This window comes from Podarcis tiliguerta (assembly GCF_965153285.1).
Source record: "Podarcis tiliguerta genome assembly, chromosome: 16".
Lineage (NCBI taxonomy): Eukaryota > Metazoa > Chordata > Lepidosauria > Squamata > Lacertidae > Podarcis > Podarcis tiliguerta.
In genome coordinates, this window is record NC_139549.1 from 17,508,364 (window position 1) to 17,527,294 (window position 18,931).

Here is an 18,931-nt window from a genome sequence, read left to right on the forward strand (position 1 = left end):
TGCCTATAGATTTTTTTCTTTTTTAAAATTTTATTTATACTTTTCAAGTTTATACATTTCACTAATTTTACAATCATTTTGGCATTTCAAAACTTGACTTCCTTCCCCCTCTTTCTGTGGTTCCTTAAATTTGTTTTTAATATCTTCTGCATATCCATATTCACTTAATTTGCTCATTTATTCATCTCCTTTAAATATATACTCCTATGAAACTGCAGGTTATTACAATAATCCTGTCAATGTTTTTATCTGTTTATAATTTATCTGTAAGCATTCAATAAACCAATGGAAATGGTTTATATAAAAATATATATAAAAGAATATACTGTAATAATGACACCCGAGAGATCTGTAACTGCTTTGTCATTGCTGTAATTTATCGTACTGTAATTTGCAAAATAAAAATATTTTTAAAAATATTATTATTATTATTAATTTTAGTTGAGCGCAGTGCAGAGTACAGCTCTGGTGCAATCCCAGCCAATCAACATCTTAATTTGACCAGAGGTATCAATACAAATATATTGACATATGCAAATGTTATGCAAATTCATATTGTGGGCCTGTGCTAAAAGCCCTTTAAGAAATGAGAAACACCTGAACGTGAGAGTGTCAGTGTTGGTGACAAATTTTGCCACAGCCAAGGAAGATGGTTTATTTACCTAAACTCACAGGTGGGCAATAGATTTATTTGGACCAACCAAAATATGTCATAAACGAGAGGCATTTTGAGTTCTCCAGAGGTTTTTCTCAGGCTAGATATTACTCAAAGAAGTGGTGGGAACAGGGTGAGAAGAGGGGAGAATTAACAAAAAGGCGACTGGGTGATGCAGGCCTGCATTTAGGCTTGCAATCACACCATACATTTAAAGCACATTCAACACACATTTAAAGAACATGGCTTCCTCCAAAGAATCCTGGGAGCTGTCGTTTGCTAAGAATGCTGGGAATTGTGTGTGTGTGTGTGGGGGGGGGACTACAGTCCCCAGAATTCTTTTGGGGAAGCTGCATGCTTTAAATGTACTTTAATAGCAAGGTGCTGATCTCCTGTTTGCCTCAAGATGCAGATTGCATGCACACTCTTTCCCTCTTTTCTACAGCGATGAAATCCACTGTATTCTGATCTAGTCAATTTCACTCCAAAGGGGAGGAAGATTATGAAAGGATGTCAAGAAAGAGCCTTGTTCAATGAGTGGAGGGGGAGAATAGTGAGGTTTGGAAAATAAGTTTTCAAGTGGGTAAAATACTCTTGAACTTTAAAAGGACTTACATACATGCACCAGAAGTCTCTCTCTCTCACACACACACGCTTCTTTTTTTAAAGGAAAAAAAAATATCAAAATTGCTCTTGTGCAGTTACAAAGCTGCGTGAAATAGTCACCATGAGGGTGACATGAGTGGGCCTTTTCTGTGGTGGCTCCCCATTTGTGGAATGCTCTCCCCAGGGAGTTTTGCCTGGCACCTTCATTATACATCTTTGGTGCCAGGCAAAAATGTTCAACCAGACTTTGGGCCGATTAATATTCTGCAGCCTTTTAAATGTTTTGTTGTTGTTGTTATTTGAGTTTTTGGGTTATTGTTTTGCTTTGTTTAATTATTTTGTGCCTTTATCCTCTATTTTCATGCTGTGAATCACCCTGGGATCTTTGGATGAAAGGTGGAGACATAGATAGATGCAGCAGAATTAGGTGGTCCAGGTGGTTGCTTCTGATTGCAAGTGGTGAATGTGTGGATATGCCCTTTGCACGTTCAGCAGATGCTCCCTGACAAGTGAGCTTTCTGAGTGCAGGGAGTTCACCTCCTTCTCCCATAAGGGATGATTTTGGACATGGAGTTCATGGGAAATTATCGACACTTAATTTTGCTGCCTGATTAGGCTGGTCCTTCAGTGCTCATGGGGTGTCCCTCCAAAGGATTTTTTCTCCCTTCAAAGGGGCAGTCGGGTGTTGGAAGCTTTTCAGGGGCTGGGAGAGGCTGTGTAGAGCAGAGGCAGGCAATGGCGTGACCTTGACTGAGCTCTGGCCTTGTTGCCTCATAATTAACCCAGCATGAATCATGAATTGTTAATGCTATCGATTGGCTCTTTGAATCCCTCCGCCTGTGAATTCAATTTGAAGATGCTTTATGGGCAGGAAAAGGAGCAGCACAATGCAAATTGAAAGGCTCATTTGCGCCCAGAGGTTGTTGTCAAGGCCAGCAGCAGCAGCAGCTGAAAGGAAGGCTTTGCTGCAACCCGGGATGTGACTGGTTCGAAACTCAACTCTGCATGAATTTGCAGGCTGTTGTAATGGTTAAAGTGGCTGTAAAGCACTTTGAATGCTGTAGGCTTCCCCAGCCCACCAGATATTCTGGATTATGACTTCCATCAGCCTGGAGTTGTAGCACAAAACATTGGAGAAGGGTGTTGCATAGATAAAAACAGATATTTTGGAGGGGTTTCTCTTTTTTTGCAGGGTCAGTCTAGATGATACACTAGGTCCCTTCCACGCTGGCTTAGAATCTAATAGAAGAGGCTGCAGAAGCACCCAGAAAGTTCCTTTGTTAACATAATGACCTTGGCTGGTCAGTTAAGTACTGCTATTTACCATATCCAAAGAAGTTGCTCTGTTGCCATAGTAACAAATGGGCAGCATTTTGCTACCTCTCTTGCCTGGATGCCAAGTTATTGTAGGATGGAGAATAGGCCAAGGGGGGCTGCATATGGGATAGTTTTATGTTTAAGTTTGCCTGATGCTGGAAGCTGGGGACACAGAGGTGTGTCTTGCTCTGCACTGGACCCCAAGCTGTGGCTTTCCTGGAAACCTAACCTAAGCAAGTTCTGTTATGGCACTAATACTGTGAGCCCCTCCACTCTATGCTCAGGTTGTAAATATATGTGTAAACCAAGCCATATATCTTAAGGATGTCGCAGTCTCCACTGACTGTCATTCCAAGGAAACTGAATCCTGGGTAAGCATAGGCATCCCTGGGGTCTGCCGCTGCTTGGAGACTGGAGTGCAGGCAGCAGTGAGTTTCAGAGACTTTCTACAAATTCAAAGAAGCTAAACTCAAGCTTAGAGACTTGAAGCTTGTAATTAAATTTGCAATTTTTTGGCAAAATGGGCCATGGGCAGGCATTTGCAATTACAAATGCAAGCCAGACTCAGGAGATTATTGTTTCAGCGTGACTTTTTAATATTTAGTTAACAAGGTGGCAGAAGTGGAAAGAGAAAGCTGTAAGAAGTTTCTCTTTTCTCTATAGAGATGGAATACTTTGCACCAGTCCAGATGCTTCCATTTTTTGCCCTTTGGGAACAGGGATGCCACTCCCCTCCTCCAGTGGGGAGGTCAAACCGCTGCATTACCAGCACCCAAGTAACATGCCTGGAAGGTCCTGAGCTGCCCAGACAAGACCCCCCTCTCAGCCTCACTGATGTGGTCCCAAGGAAAGCAGAGCAAGACATTTGGCACCAGCTTGGCTGCAGGAGTTGCCAGGAGGCAGCTTTTGGGATTGCACATTGGAGTTGAGCAGGGTTTTTGTTGTTTAGTCGTTTAGTCGTGTCCGACTCTTCGTGACCCCATGGACCAGAGCACGCCAGGCACTCCTGTCTTCCACTGCCTCCCGCAGTTTGGTCAAACTCATGCTGGTAGCTTTGAGAACACTGTCCAACCATCTCGTCCTCTGTCTTCCCCTTCTCCTTGTGCCCTCCATCTTTCCCAACACCAGGGTCTTTTCCAGGGAGTCTTCTCTTCTCATGAGGTGGCCAAAGTATTGGAGCCTCAGCTTCACGATCTGTCCTTCCAGTGAGCACTCAGGGCTGATTTCCTTCAGAATGGATCGGTTTGATCTTCTTGCAGTCCATGGGACTCTCAAGAGTCTCCTCCAGCACCATAATTCAAAAGCATCAATTCTTCTGCGATCAGCCTTCTTTATGGTCCAGCTTTCACTTCCATACATCACTACTGGGAAAACCATAGCTTTTACTATACGGACCTTTATTGGCAAGGTGATGTCTCTACTTTTTAAGATGCTGTCTAGGTTTGTCATTGCTTTTCTCCCAAGAAGCAGGCGTCTTTTAATTTCGTGGCTGCTGTCACCATCTGCAGTGATCATGGAGCCCTAGAAAGTAAAATCTCTCACTGCCTCTATTTCTTCCCCTTCTATTTGCCAGGAGGTGATACTCCTTAGCTTTTTCTTCTCCCAAAGATATCCCGCAAGGCTGCGGAGATTTAGGGTCAGAGTTTTCCTTCTCCTAGGTAGGCTACCTTCCCAGGTTGATGAGTCCCTCCTGCCCCTGACAAGCCTCCATAGCACATGCATAAACCACCTTCTTGACCATTGACTGTGCAAAAATATTTATATTTTTTAAAACCCATTTCCCCCCTATATGGTTCCTCCTTTCTTTGTGCACCTCAAATTTCCTTACACGAAACAGCCACTTTACTACTACGGAATGTCCTCAAACATTCACCTTTGAAAGCAGAGCACAATGCTGCTTTTTCTTTCTTATGACCTGCACGCCACCTCACTCTTCCCTGCCACACACACACACACACACACACACACACGTGTGTGTGTGTGTAGGTAGCTAATTACAGCTGTGAAGAGCCAGCTGAGCTGTGTCTCAGCAGCCCCCGCTGAGTGCTCACTTAATTCTCTGAAAATTCACTTCTCAGTTTGAAAAGACAATAATAGCTTAAGAATAATTGACGTGTTAATAAGAAGATGCTTTGAAGTCGGCATTTCCTCATTTTGGTGAAGCAGAGGCTGCGTGGGGGGAGGTAGTTCTAAGCAGAGGCAGGAGAACAACCTGGGCAGAGGAGTTTAGTGAGTCTGTGGGAGAGTCTCCCTAGAAAGGTTGCTAACTTCCATGTGCAGGGAGGGCTTCTGTGCCTTTCAGCAGCTGCTGGCTGTGCTGAAATTTAGCAGACTTTCCCCATTGCTTTGCCTTCTGATGTTTGAAGAAGCTCCCCCTGTTCAATTTCCGTAACAGAAGGTGGTAGTTAATACCACAGGAGCAATGTCAGATTAAAAAGTTGGCAAATCTACTGCCTACTCCTTGCTGCACTGGGTTCTTCTAAGCCCTCCTCTTCCAGACCCCAAGCTAATGGGACAGGGAAGTTGTGGCCTGGGGGAGAAACTGGATGTCAGAGCCAGCTTGGATGCTCACCTGAAAGGCAGGAAGGGCAGAGGCGCACCTGGAGCGGCACACATTCTGTGCACCCAGGGGTGGGGCCATGGGGAGCGTCCAAGGGGGTGAGCCACCCATGGTGGGCTGCTTCCTGGGTGGCGGCAGCAGCAGGAGAGGGAGCCGTGTTGCTTTGCTAGCAGCCTTCCTCCCTTCCCTCTTCCTTTGGCAGCTCAGGGGAGGCTCCCCCCCAGGAAGCAGCCCAGGAGCGAGGGGGCAACGGCGCCCCCCTGCCCATGACTCCCAAGCCTCCCCATAGCTGTCAAAACGGAGGGGGGAAGGCCACTGGCAAGGCGGCGCAGCTCTGCCCCTTCCCCCGACGGCTTGGGAGTCACGGGCGGGCGGCATGCCAAATGTCACCCCCCTCAGTGATGACACCCAGGGCAGATCCACCCCCACCGCCCCCTTCCTCTGCCCCTGAGGAAGGGGGGGGGCTTTTTTTTTTGCTTCACGTCAGGGTGGTAGTAGAAGCAGACTTGTGGAACACAGGATCCTATGATGCAAGTGTGCTTATGATAAGTTATGCAAGTGTGGGCTGACTTTCAGAGGATTGGATTGCTCAGTTGGTTAGAGCGTGGTGCTGATAAGGTCAAGGCTGCAGGTTCAATCCCCACTTGGGACAGTTGCCTATTCTTGCATTGCAGGGGGTTGGACTATATTATCCTCAGGGTCCCTTCTATCACTCTTGCTGCCAGGGCTTCTTGTGAGCTCTGGGGCGCCAACAGAATTGCCTGGAATCAGGATGTAGTGTGCGCATTGCCCCCCCCCCCCCAATCTGGGAAACCTATTGTTGAGAACTGTAGCTTGTGCAGCTATTTAAAAAACAGAGACTCATCTTGTCCAACACTGAACGTGACTCCTGTCTCATTCTTTCTCACCCACACCCAGCTCCAGCTTGTGCTTCTGGGCAAATTAAGGTGGTGGGTGGGCAGAGACACACAGGCACTGTGTCTTGCAGTGTACCAAACAAAGATATTTTTTAAAAGGGGAGAGGGACGTGGCATGAGATATGGTGAGCTGAATCAGCCCCCACCCCAGCTAATCCATGCTTTTCTGGCCTCCCAAGGACCCCCCTCCATCTTGGTGATTAAAATAGGCAGAGCCCTTGGTCTCTCCCCCAGCCCAGTACACAAGAGGGTGCAGATTGCCCCCCTCCTAACCCATCATCAGACTGATCATTTGAGGAGGGGGTGATCAGCTGGAGGGAGGGAGGGGAGTTGTGTGCCCAACATTCATAGGAAGAATGTGGAGGGGAGGTCGCACAGACCAGCTGCTGCTGTGCGGCCCCAAAAAGTTTTGAAAAATGTGAACGCGGCCCCTGGAGCTCCCCAAAGCCATTAGCCACCCCTGGACCACACCCTGTGACCTGGCAAAAGGTTGCGTGCAAAGTGTTGAGAAGCGTTTGGGCATTTAAGCAGCAACCAGAGGGAGCCAGAGTTCAGAGTCAGGCAACAGGCATCTGGTCCAGCCTTCTGCTCTCATAGGGGCCAACAAGATGCATGTGGGAAACCTGCAAGCGGGACCTGATCCCAAGATCCCCCCCCCTTCCTGTGGCTTCCAGCAATTGGTATACAGAAGCATTATTGCCTGTGACTGCGGAGGCAGAGCAGGGCCATTATGCCTAGTAACCGCCACTGTCTCCTGTGGAGGGGAGTTCCACAATTTAGCTCTGCACGGCGTGAAGAGGTCCTCTATCTGTCCTGAATCTTCTTCCAGCGTTCAGTTTCTTCTGTCTGAGGGAGAGACGCCATCACACCCACACAGACCCTCCCTTGATCTACACGCCACTCACAGGATTGTCTTGATGAGCTTTTATATAGAGATATTTATATAGATATTTATATATAGATTTCGTTTCTTTCAAGTGAAATTTCTGTGGATCCCACGTTTCACCTGCTGGTCTCATCAAAAAATCCCATGATTCTTCAGATGCCGACATGCCGGCTGGCTCAGTTCAGTTCCTCAGTGTGGAGTCGAAATGATTTGCGCTCCATTATTCCGTTTTGTTCCCTCACCCACGGGCGGGAGGAGGAGGAAGAGGGGACCTCACCCTGGTTCCCCTCCCAGCCCTCGGTGAACAACCCTGTAAACAACACACCATCTGAGGCCAACACGGCCATTTTGGACTACAACTCCCATCAGTACGTGCTGGCTGAGGCTGATGGGATTTGTAGTCCAAAAAAACCAGAGGGCTACCATGTTGGTGGCAGCTGGCCTAGGTCATTCTGGTGACTGGGATTGCTTTGTACATCACATGTGGGGGGAGGGAGTTGAACTGCTCCATCCCCACCCCAAAAATGGTTTCTCCCACCCCCATTGCTCTGCAATTTGGCTTGAGAAGAAGTCTCTGTTTTGGCAATTGTAATGAGTGATTAAGGAAGTGAGTGATGGAAGAGGAAGGGAGGGTCCTAACCCTGCTCCCCTCCTCCCCAACCATAAGGCAATGCTGGACCTGAAATGACCATTCTAAGAGGTGTGGAGGGTGGGGTGGAGCTCTGAGGAAGGAAATCTGTCCTACAGAAGATTTTTCCCCCGAGGTTGGGGAGCATGTAGTGAAGTCAGCAGTGGGCAGCAGCAGCAGCAGCAGAGGGGGGTGGTAAGGAAACAATGGCATCCCTAGCACAACTCCCTGCCTCCCCCCCGCTAAATTGGTCCATGGGGTCTGGGCAGAGGGCGCATGTGCATCTATGGAGATGGGGTCTCCTTCCCCACTCAGGTCTGTTTTCTCCAAGGCTCCACTTTTGTTGGAGGGGGCTGAAATTGCCATCACCTTCTTGAAAGGAGGCAGGAGCTGAAATACCCCCTCCTCAAAAAAAGGGGGGCTTTTCCTTGTCTGCCTCCTAAGTTGGAACCAGCGGGCGCTTGCTGTGTCTCCCTGACCCAGTGATCGCTCCCTCCCTCCCTGCTGCCATGCTTCTATTTCTGTGTGCTTCCCCCCCATCTGAAGCATTCAGAATACAGGCCTGGCAAGGGATAGTGGGGAGAAGGTGAAGAGTTTCTACGGAAGGAGGGGCTTCGTTGCAAGGGCTTGGGTTACAACGGAGGGAGGGGAAACAGCAGTTTTCAGTGGGTGGTCGTGTGCGTGCGAGTGGGACAAGTTGTTCTGCTTCTGGAGCAGGGGAGGGCTGGCTACTCGATCTCCAAGATCAGGTCGTCCCCTTCCAAGCTCATCTCTGGCTTGACGTAGATCTTCTTGATGGTCCCCGTCAAGGGCGAGTTGACCACTGTCTCCATCTTCATGGCGCTCAGGACGCAGAGGGGCTTCCCCTTCTCGATGGGGTCCCCTTCCCGCACTTTGATGTCAATCACCTTCCCGGGCATGGGGGCCCCAATCTGGCCTTTGACGTCCTTCAGGGCTTTGGGGTGGAAATGCATTTCCTGGAGTAGAAGGGAGAGAGGAGAGGAATGATATGCTAGGATTGCTTTTCTCAGTCTGGACTACAACGCCCATCAGCCCCAGATGCTGGGGCACCAAGTAGAGGCGGGCTGATGGGAGCTGTAGTCCCAGGGTATAAATCGGAGTTGGAAAGGAGCCTGGGTCATCTAGTCCAACCCCCTGCAATGCAGGCATCTCAACTAGATCATACTTCTTTTTGTGTTCAATTCTCAAACCTTTATTGGCATATAGACAAGATTCTAGTAAGGTTCAGTACAATAAAACCACTCAGCAAAATCTGCAACTAACAATTAAGATAGTGTTGAATAATATTCACGAATCCTCAGTGCATACATGACTGATGGTCATCCAACCTCTGCTTAAAAACTTCCAAGGAATGGAGAGTCCACCACCTCTCGTGGGAGTCTGTTCCACTGCTGAGCAGCTCAGCTCTTACTAAGGCCAAAGATTTAGACTGAAGGCATAGCCTAGACTTCTCTTTTGATTTCTTTGTGTGTAGAATTTGGTATTTCAACTGTTGTTTTTTTGACACAGGAGCCACTGGACTATGCCAACCCCCTTATTTGAAACAGTACACTCCCTAGACAGCTGACATCATATCAGTCCTCTGGACATGTAGACTGGCTCACAGTTTAAAAATGTAATTGGAGATAGAGATTCACGGAGGAGGAGGAGTGGGAGTCTATTGTCAGCTTTCAGCGGTTAGCCAAGAGAACCTCCTGTCATGCTTGAAGCTGTTTCCTTAATGCCCCCTCTTAGAGATCTCCTGGATGGGTCTGGCTGAGCCCTCTGTTGGGAACAGGTTGCAGGGTAAGGTGCTGGATCAGATGAGAAGGGACCAGGCCCCAAAGGGATGCTATACCAGCATTGTATTGTCATTTGTTAAATCACCGCTGGTGAGTAAGAATTGTATTTTCAACCCCCTACTTACCCACCTCTCAGGCTGATTGTTACTGGCATTTCAGTGCTGATGAATCTTGTTATTTTTAATATTTGCATTGCTGGTTGCAAGATTATTTTTTTTTCAGGAGGGCACGGATGAATTTTAATGATTAGAGAAGCATCCAAACCGAGCAAAACAAACGCACCCGAAAGGGCACTCGATTCATCTTCCCGAACTGCAAGTCTAATCTTGCAAGCTGTGATCTGGATCTTGGCGCCAGCTTGTCCACCCACTTATCTATCCCTGGTCCTTATTTGCTCATGGCTAGCCTGCTTATTTATTACCTGTTGGAAGTCTGGGCTGCACTCAGAAAAGGGGTTAGCATGGCGTTTAAACAGATAGAGACCTCCAGATTATCCCCGTACCTTTGAACTCTGTGCTGACCTCATTCTACCCTTTGAAGTTAGACTGATACTTTTTAGGTTGCATCCTATTAACAACTTCCTCCTCCCAGTCTCATTTGACCTTGAGATGTGAGGCCATTTTGGATTTATCTTCTGAGAACGAGGGGGCAAGAATGGCTTATTTGGTTCTCCAACTAGACAGTTGGCTAGGACTATAGAACTCTTTCCTATCAAGAAGGAGAGTGTACCACCTCTTGTGGGAGTCTGTTCCACTGTCAAACTCTTTCCTATTAATTTGATGCCTTTATACCCCACCTTTTCCCCAAGGAGCTCAAGGTAGTGTGCCTGGTTTTCCCTCAATTTTTTAATCCCCACAACAACCCTGTGAGGTGGATTGTGATGAGAGGCATCAGTGACTGGACTTCAAGGTCATCCAGTGAGTCTCATGGCCCAGTGGGGGCATTTGAACCCCAGTCACTCCCATGTTCTAGTCTGAAACTCTAACTACTAGACTACCACTGGCTCTCGATAACCATAAGCTTTCTTGTTTTATTTTATAGCTTTCAACTAAATGTGTGCTCCAATCAAGGGTTCAAGGGTCTTCTCGGTAGTGGCACCCACCCGTGGAATGCCATCCCGTCAGTTGTCAAGGAAATAAAAAACTACCTGACTTTTAGAAGACATCTGAAGGCAGCCCTGTGTAGGGAAGTTTATAACATTTGATGTTTGACTATGGTTTTATAATTTGTTGGAAGCCACCCAGAATGGCTGGGGCAACCCAGTCAGATGGAAGGGGAAATAATAAATAATAATAATAATAATAATAATAATAATAATAGTAATAATAGTAATAATAACATACATTTAACTAAAGTTAGCTTCTGCTGCAGCACGCAAAATCCTCAGGGTAATCTTACCTTCATGGCTTTTGTGTCCTTGACCAGGATGGAGCGCAGTTGTCCATTCATTTCAAAGAAGACCTCCCGCTGGCCGGCCCGGTTTAAGTCTCCCAGCGCCAAGGCTTTGATGTGGAGGGTCTTGCCACGTTCCAGCTCCACCTACGTGTCGGGAAGACAGTGAGCTCTAAGTTCCCTTGCCCTGGAGGGCTTGCTAGGCTAAAGCTCAGGGGAAGAGCATCTCCTTTGCATGCAGAAAGGTCCCAAGTTCAATCCCTGGCATCTCCAGGTAAGGCTGGGGGACACCTTCGGGAACCCACTGAGAGCTGCTGCCAGTCAGTGCAGATAGCGCAGAGCCAGATAGATTCAGTAGGCAGCTTTTTCCTGTGCCTTTCTGTGAAGAGGATACTGAGCTAAATGAACCTACGGTCTGTCTGATGAGACAGATTCATAGAATCATGTAGCCTAACTCCCTGCAATGCAGGAATATGAAGCCTATACGGGGATCCTATACGGGGATCAAACAGGCAACCTTGGCACTCTAACCACCTGAACTATCCAGGTGATTCCTATTTAAGACCAGCCCTTTATGCAGAAACATGCAGACTAGAACCTTGTTTTGTTTTTGAGGACACGACTTTAGCTCAGTGACCAAACATCTGCTCTGCAATGACATTTCCAGGCTGGGTTAGGAAAGACATCCAGTCTGACTACATGGTACTGCTGCCCCAAAGGTACCTTAGTGTGGGGAGGGGCAAATAACTGTCCCTCGTTGAGACATTGCCAGCTTCTGATAATGGTGGTCCCCCCCCCCCCCCCAGATCGCTGGGGAAGAGCACCTACACCCAGGTTGGAGGCGCCCCACTCCCTCTGCCTCTTGGCAAAGGGGCTTGTGTGAATCTCTGCCCCACCACCCTTTGGGTCACCTCAAACTCTTCCGCGATCTTCGGCCCCTCCAGGAAGAGGCGGGTGTTGAGGCATTCGACGGGGCCAAAGTTGGCTGTGAAATCCTTGAACTCGTTGAAGACCTTGGGGTACATAGCAGCTGAGAGAACGTCCTCTGGGGTGATCTCTTCTTCGTGCTGTTCGCACAGCTCCTTCTCCAACTTCACAAAGTCCATGGGGGGAAGGGAGGCCCCCGGGCGGCCCTCAACGCGGGGCAGGTCTTTTAATACCTGGAGGAATGCAAAGGAGACAACAGCTCGTGTCCCTGATGGGGTGACTCAGGCGGACTGGTCTTGACCAGGGGCTGGAAAACAACTGAGGACCAGAGATCACCTCACCCCACCTGGAAACTCAGACAGGGCACTGCTGAGAGAACTGCATGTTCCAGAGGTGTGCTTTGCTTATGTAAGAAATGGGCCTTTTAGTGTTGTGCCTCCAGCTCTCTGGAAGCTGTTACCAGCCGAAATGAAGAAAGATCTTGTAATGTCTTCTTGCTTAAGAAGGATTTTCCTGAGGTGTGACCCAGTTAATCCCACTCAAGAGTAGACCTTCTGAATTCGGTGGACTTGATGTAACATAACTCTGCTGATTTCAAAGCGTCTCCTCAGAGTATGATTGACCTGGCTTTCTCCCTAAATACATAAAAATGCACCACCCCCACAGTGTAGGATTTGCAATGCTGCGTCATAAACCTGGATTTGCATGAAATCAAGATGGGGAAAAGGGAGAGGGAGAATTGGTGGTCTAAAGCAACAACAGAAGTTGGAATAAAGCAGCGTTGCAGGGAACCGAGAAGAAAATGTCGGTTGAAGAAGCTGTGAGAATGGTAGGGGTATGAGGGGCTGGGGGTTTGTGTGAGGGGTAAAGTGAGTGGTGGGAGTTATGAATTGATTTATTTTGGTCACTGACCAGAAGGGTGGTGGGAGTTAGTAAGAACAATGTGAGTAGGGGTGGCAGCCCTATGTCTGATATGATTATCATCCATGAAACCCCAATGTCAGGGAATGGTCTGAAGATGAGGACTGGGGAATGCATTCTGTGGCAGACCAGCTTCTCTCCGATGGATTGCTGGAGGGGGAAGAGTGGCCCCCTTGTTCACAGTGTGTTCAGAAGCAGAGAGAGAGGAAGGAGCTGAACAGCTGAGGAGGGAGTTACCCAGTTACGAGATAATGATAACAGAACCAGAAGGGAGGGGGCAGCTAGTGGAGACATCTCTTGAGTGTGTGGGGGACCTCCCCATGGACTCGGAGATCTGAATGTATCAGAGAAGAAAGGAGTCAGAGGGAGGGAGGAGTTTCCTGTTGGTGCCCAAAATGCTGCAGTAACCGGAAGAATGATCAGACTAGGCAACTGCTTCCTTACTGAGAGCTATGTATTTGTGCTCGGAACACGACGCTGTAATAAAAGGACTATGAATCTATCAACTGCTCGTTAATTCTTATCTGGGAAGTTGCAGAAGGGAGGGGAGAACTCTCCACGCCTGACACCAAAGGTGCTTACCTTGGAGCGGAAGGGCTCTGGGAACCCCCCATAGGGGATACCAATGTAGCCCTGCAGGAACTCCACCACCGAGAGCGGGAAGGAGAGCTCGTCCGCCTGAGCCTCCACTTCCTCCCGCGTCAGGTTGTTCTGGACCATGAACTGCGCCAGGTCGCCCACAATCTTGGAGGAGGGCGTCACCTGCAGGGAGCAGGAAGGGGTGGGGGGAAGAAGAGGGAAAAGGTGAGAAGACGGCTCCCTCTTGGGAGAGGGCCGATGAGCCACTTGTTCTCCTTATGGTCAATAGGCATAGAAATTTCACAAAGCAAATAAATAAATAAATCCATCCATCTACCATGGATGTTGCCAAATTCTAGTATCACGGGAAAAGGAAAAAGCCTTTCTCTCCATCCACTTTCTCCACGCCATGAAGAATTTTGCAAACTTTTTTCTCCACTCGCCTTTCCTCCGAATTAAAAAGTCCCTAATGCTGCAGTCTGCAACTGGAGGAGTTGCTCCAACCCCAAAGCACAAAGCCCCCATGGCATCTTTATCATAGAACTGTAGAGTTGGAAGGGACCACGAGGGTCATCTAGTCCAACCCCCTGCAATGCAGGAATCTTTGGCCCAAGGTGGGGCTCGAACTCACGACCCTGAGATTCTTTGGTGCCCTGGCTGCCCCAAAGGCCCGCCCTTCCTCCTCTCCTTGCAGTGGATGGGAGGGAAGCCGCTGGGCGTTGGGCCCTGGATGAAGAGTCACTTACCTTGATGAGGTCCCCAAGGAGCTTGTTGGCCTCAACGTAGGCCTTTTTCACCTGCTTGAACTTGTTCCCCAGCCCCATGCTGTGGGCCTGGAAGTGGAGGTTGGTGTACTGGCCTCCGGGGATCTCGTTCTCGTACACATCCGCATTGCCAGACTTCATGGTGGCCGTGCAGTCAAAGGAGGCGTAGAGGCCCCGCGCCATCTCCCAGTATTCACTGTAGTCAAACACTTTCTCTATCTGGATGCCTGAGTGGGGGAAAGAGAGCTCTATGTAGTGGGGTAGGAATGGGAAGCCTCGTTGCTTTAGCCCAGGTGGGGAACAGTAGCTATTGGGGTTAGCAGATGCTGAAAGCCTTCTCCTCCATGCATTTGTCCAATCCTCTTTTACAAGCCATGGAGGCCAGCCCTTCCATTAGACAGGATGAGGTGAATACCTCAGGGGGCAGATGCTAGGGTTTGGGAATCAATGCCGAGGTGCTGGGGGGAAGAATTGTGCCTGCACTGCACCCCCTAAGCTGCTCTCAGGGGCAGTGGAGGGTGTGGCCCCATCACCAGTCTTGAAGAAAGATACAACTGCCAACTGGTTGGCTCTTATGTGTAAGGGAGAGAGGGCGTCATTTTGTTCTTTGCCTCAGGCAATCAAATGTTTTGGGCTAGCTCTTTTTGAAGCCTTTGCCACATCTCGCAGTAGCAATTTGTTAAATATGTCTTATTACCAACCCTTCAACAAAAGGTCCCACAGCTGGTTACAAAACAATCAGGACTTTTAGGAAGATGTGTCAAAATTGTTAATAATTTAAATAACATCAAAACCATCTCACTAACACCAGAAGCAGCATAGAGTTACTCAACAGGAAGGTAAACCAGCAGAATTTTCAAAAGCTATGGTAAAAATACATGCCTTTAGCTAGCTTCCAAAGCATGGGTCACATTCACACCACACATTTAAAAGGCTATGCAAATTAAATAAAGCAGATTACATACATATCTTTTGGGATTGTTCTCAAATAGAAATATTCTGGAAAACCATTGAGGCTAATATCTCTGATAGGTTAGGATATTATATTCCCTTTGGAAGCAATAATATTTCTGCTTGGTCATCTAAAATAGGTTATTATAGAAAATGATCAAGAAACGGTGTTCAACCTTATAACTGCTGCTAAAGTTATAATAGCTAAAAATAGGGGGAAGCATATTTTCTAATACATCTGAATGGACTGAGAAAATTTGGCTTATAGCAACTATGATTAAGCTAATTTATTGTAAAAGAATACATCTAAACTAACCTAACAGGTTTGTGGAAAAATATATATTTTTCAGGAATGTTTCAGAACAAGTTCAGTGATAACACCCAACCTTATGCTGCTTTCAACCTGCTGTAACAATATTTTACTATGCTCTTTTTCTTTGTTTTTGTTTTTAGTGAAATAAAATGCATTTAAAAGCCAAACAGAATGCTATGATAGAATCCCGTGAGCTGTAGTTTGTTAAGGGTGCTGAGAGTTGTTACGAGGCCCCTATTCCCCTCAAAGAGCTACAACTCCCAGAGTTCCCTCTAGACTGTTAATCCACTCTATAAACTGTAGCTCTGTGAGGTTTATAAGGGGCTTCCTAACAACCCTCAACACCCTTTAACAGCTCCCAGAATGCTTTGGGGGAAAAAGCCATGGTGGCTTGCACCATCATGTATGGTGCCTCTGTGGCCAGGGACAGCACTGGCGCCAGGAACAAACCTCAAGGCCTCCTGCTTCCCTTCTTTCCAGAGAAAGTCCCACCTCGCTAATCTCTGGAAGCTCCTCCCTCCTCCCAGTGCCCGATTTCCGCACCTGTGTCGTGCTCAGTCCCGCGGGTGCAGGCCACCATGGCGCCCATGCTTGGCTGGGAGGTCATCCCAGACATGGCGTCCACGGCAACGTCCACGATGTCGGCCCCTGCGGCGGCGCAAGCCAGCATGGAGGCCACCCCGGCGCCCGAAGTGTCGTGTGTGTGGATGTGCAGTGGGATGTTGGGGAAGTGTTCGCGCAGTGCCGACACCAGCATGGAGGAGGCTTGTGGCTTCAGGACGCCGGCCATGTCCTGAAAAAGAGAGAGAGGCATTCAGGGAGGCCGAGGTGGGAATTGCAGAGGGATTGGTGTGAGGGCAAGGTGGGGGAGGGTAAGGCCAGGGCGGGGCTTCATTAAGGGAGGAGTCAGTGAGAGGGGAGGAGCCGAAGCACAATATGGGAGGAGCCACAAGGAAAAAGGCGGATGCAGTGGGAACCAAAACAGGGAAGGGAATGAGCCCCTCCGCTGTGTGGGGTTCAGACCAGTGGCGGACCTCCTTTTACCTTGATGGCCAAGATGTGGGTGCCAGCTTTGACCAGCTCCTCGGCCAGGTTGACGTAGTAGTCCAGGTTGTACTTGGTCCGGCTAGGGTCAGCCACATCCCCCGTGTAGGAGATGGCGGCCTCCACCACGCCTCCTGCCTGCCCAGCCGCCTCCATCCCCAGCAGCATGTTGGGCAGGTAATTGAGGGAGTCAAAGACCCGGAAAATGTCCATCCCGTTCTCCTTGGCCACTTGGCAGAACCTGAGGAAGGGAACATGCAGGATCGCTGAGGGAAGAGGGCTTGGGGCACAAGGGGGGCACGAAGGGGGCATGAGGGAATTCCAACCCTCACCCTACAGACCCCCACATCCTATTTTATAGAATGCAATGTTTTGCACTAGCCTTATAGATTCGCAGAATTGCAGAGGGACAAAGAGGATCATCTAGTCCAACTCCCTGCAATGCAGGAATCTTTTGCCCAAGGTGGGGCTCGAACTCATGACCCTGGGATTAAGAGCTTCATGCCCTACCAACTGAGCTATCCAGGCAGAATCAGTATTTAAGCTACTTAGTTTAACACGCATTGTAAACTGAGTAGAGATTTGCTGAAATGTAAGTGGCATACAAATACAAATTGGGCCGTAGCTCAAGTGGTAGAGCGTTTGCCTCACATGCAGAAGGTCCCGGGTTCAACCCCAGATGTCACCTGCGAGAAGGGCTGGGAGAGACTCCGTGCCCGTGATCCCCAAGAGATGCTGCCAGTCGGTGTAAGCAATACTGAACTAGATGAACCAATAGTCTGAGTCAGTCCTATTTTTCCCCCAAACTGCTCACGTAATTTTAGAAAATGTGCTTATCCTGCATAATTGGGAAGCCGGACTGCAGATCATCACCCAAGGAACTTACTTGAAGACAGAGTTGTCTGGATAGTTTGTGTAGCCCACAGCGTTGGCCCCTCTCAGCAGCATCTGGAAGGGGATGTTGGGGATGAGCTCGCGCAACTCTTGGAGGCGGCGCCAGGGGCATTCGTAGAGGAAGCGCATGGCCACATCAAAGGTGGCACCTGAGGATGGTAGATGAGAGGAGGAGGTAGAGGGAGCAGAGCATCAGTGCAATGTTGCAAGAACATAAGAAGGGCTAGCTGGATCAGGCCAATGGCCCATGTAGTCCAACATCCTATTCTCACAGTGGCCAACCAGTTGCCTCTTCTGGAAAGCCAGAAAACAGAACCCCAGCACACGAGCAATTCTCCCTTCCTGGAGTTTCCAGTAAATTGTATTTGGAAGCATTGATGCCTCTGGCTGTGGAGGTGGAACACAACCATTGTGGCTGGTAGCCATGTCTGGAGGAGTTTTTAATTGCTCAAGATATGAACCCTCTTCCTCCCCAGGCTCATTTTGAAAGCCTCAAGGGCTCAGCTTCTACAAAATGGTAATAATTAGGAAGAGAACGGACCCGAGAAGGTACTGAACTCAAAAATTAAGGCATATCAGAGGACACAAAAATCAAGATTTATTTTCAGCTGTGCGGTAAAAATTCATGTACTAATGATGAAGTGTTCAAAGGCCTCCTGTGAAATATGCCATAATTTGGATTTCTTAGCTTTATGTAAGAATATCATGCGACCTCGAGGACGATGTCCTGATATTTATAAGTAAAATAAATTGTTTTCAAAATGTTACTACCTCCAACACTAGTCATAATAACATTTTTTCCCAGGGAATGTGAATGAAACAAGCCAAATTTGAGTGTTTACGTTTCACTTTAGTTCTCATTCAGTTCTCTTCTTTCGCTTTGTGGTTGTTGTTTTTTGTTCTTGTGTGTTATTGCAGTGCAAGTTCATGTTTAAATCAATAAAAAGGTTTTTTTTAAAAAGAGAAGAGATGGGAGAGCATGTGCCGAGTGTGGCTCCCTTAATACTAAATAACCGAAGATCTGGAATTGCCTGCTGCTGAGGGTGGCATTCGCCCACAGAATATAGGAAAAGCCTGGCTTCTGAATCAGGCCAAAGGCCCATCTCGTCTGGCATCCTGATCCCACAGCGGCCAACCAGATGCCCCAATGGGAAGCCCGCAAGCAGGACCCGAGTGCGAGAGCATGGCTCTCCCTATCTGCGATTCCCAGCAACTAGCATTCAGAGCCATCCTGCGTCTGACTCTGGGGGGAAGCACAGCCGCAGCAGCCATTGGCAGCCCCCTCTAGCTGGCCCAGGACACCTCTCACCTCCCCAGTTCTCCATGCTAAAGAGGTTGTTGAAGTTGTGCGCCACGAAGGGTGAGATCTTCTTCAGGTCGTGGGTGCGGACTCGGGTGGCCAGAAGCGACTGGTGAGCATCCCTGAAGGTGGTGTCCATCAGGAGCAAGCCCCGGTGCTGGCGAATGGCCTTGGCAAACCCGGAAGGCCCCTCGCGGAGAAGGACGTCTCGGAAACCGGTGGGCGGCTGACCTGTTATGGAAAGACAGGGAGTGGAGGGGTGAACACAGGGGGAAAACTGAATCAGAGGACTTTGTGGAAATAGCTCGACTGGCCACTGTTGGGAAGAGCTTTCCCCAACCCGGTGCCCTTCACTTAGTTTGGATTCCAATTCCCATCAGTCCCAGCAGCATGGCCATCTTGGACTCCCATCAGCCCAGTGGTGGACTCTGGGCTTTCAAATTTCAGCGGCTCCTTGCGCAATGCTAAAATTTGG

At 48.5% G+C, this 18,931-nt stretch overlaps 1 protein-coding gene across 16 annotated transcripts in view; it reads right to left on the minus strand.

The window, feature by feature from the left end:
* Positions 1–6,964: 6,964 nt before the first annotated feature.
* The window catches only part of PC (pyruvate carboxylase), a 258,381-nt gene continuing 246,414 nt past the window's right edge, over positions 6,965–18,931 (minus strand). For all 16 annotated transcript variants that reach the window (XM_083417268.1, XM_083417277.1, XM_083417267.1 and 13 more), the window contains 9 exons: positions 18,466–18,687; positions 17,149–17,305; positions 16,263–16,503; positions 15,762–16,011; positions 13,937–14,181; positions 13,194–13,373; positions 11,675–11,923; positions 10,770–10,910; positions 6,965–8,546 (listed from right to left, as the gene is read on the minus strand). In XM_083417268.1, coding sequence (XP_083273394.1) covers positions 8,298–8,546; positions 10,770–10,910; positions 11,675–11,923; positions 13,194–13,373; positions 13,937–14,181; positions 15,762–16,011; positions 16,263–16,503; positions 17,149–17,305; positions 18,466–18,687 — 1,934 coding nt within the window. In that variant the 3' untranslated portion in view covers positions 6,965–8,297. The remainder of the gene's footprint in view (positions 8,547–10,769; positions 10,911–11,674; positions 11,924–13,193; positions 13,374–13,936; positions 14,182–15,761; positions 16,012–16,262; positions 16,504–17,148; positions 17,306–18,465; positions 18,688–18,931) is intronic.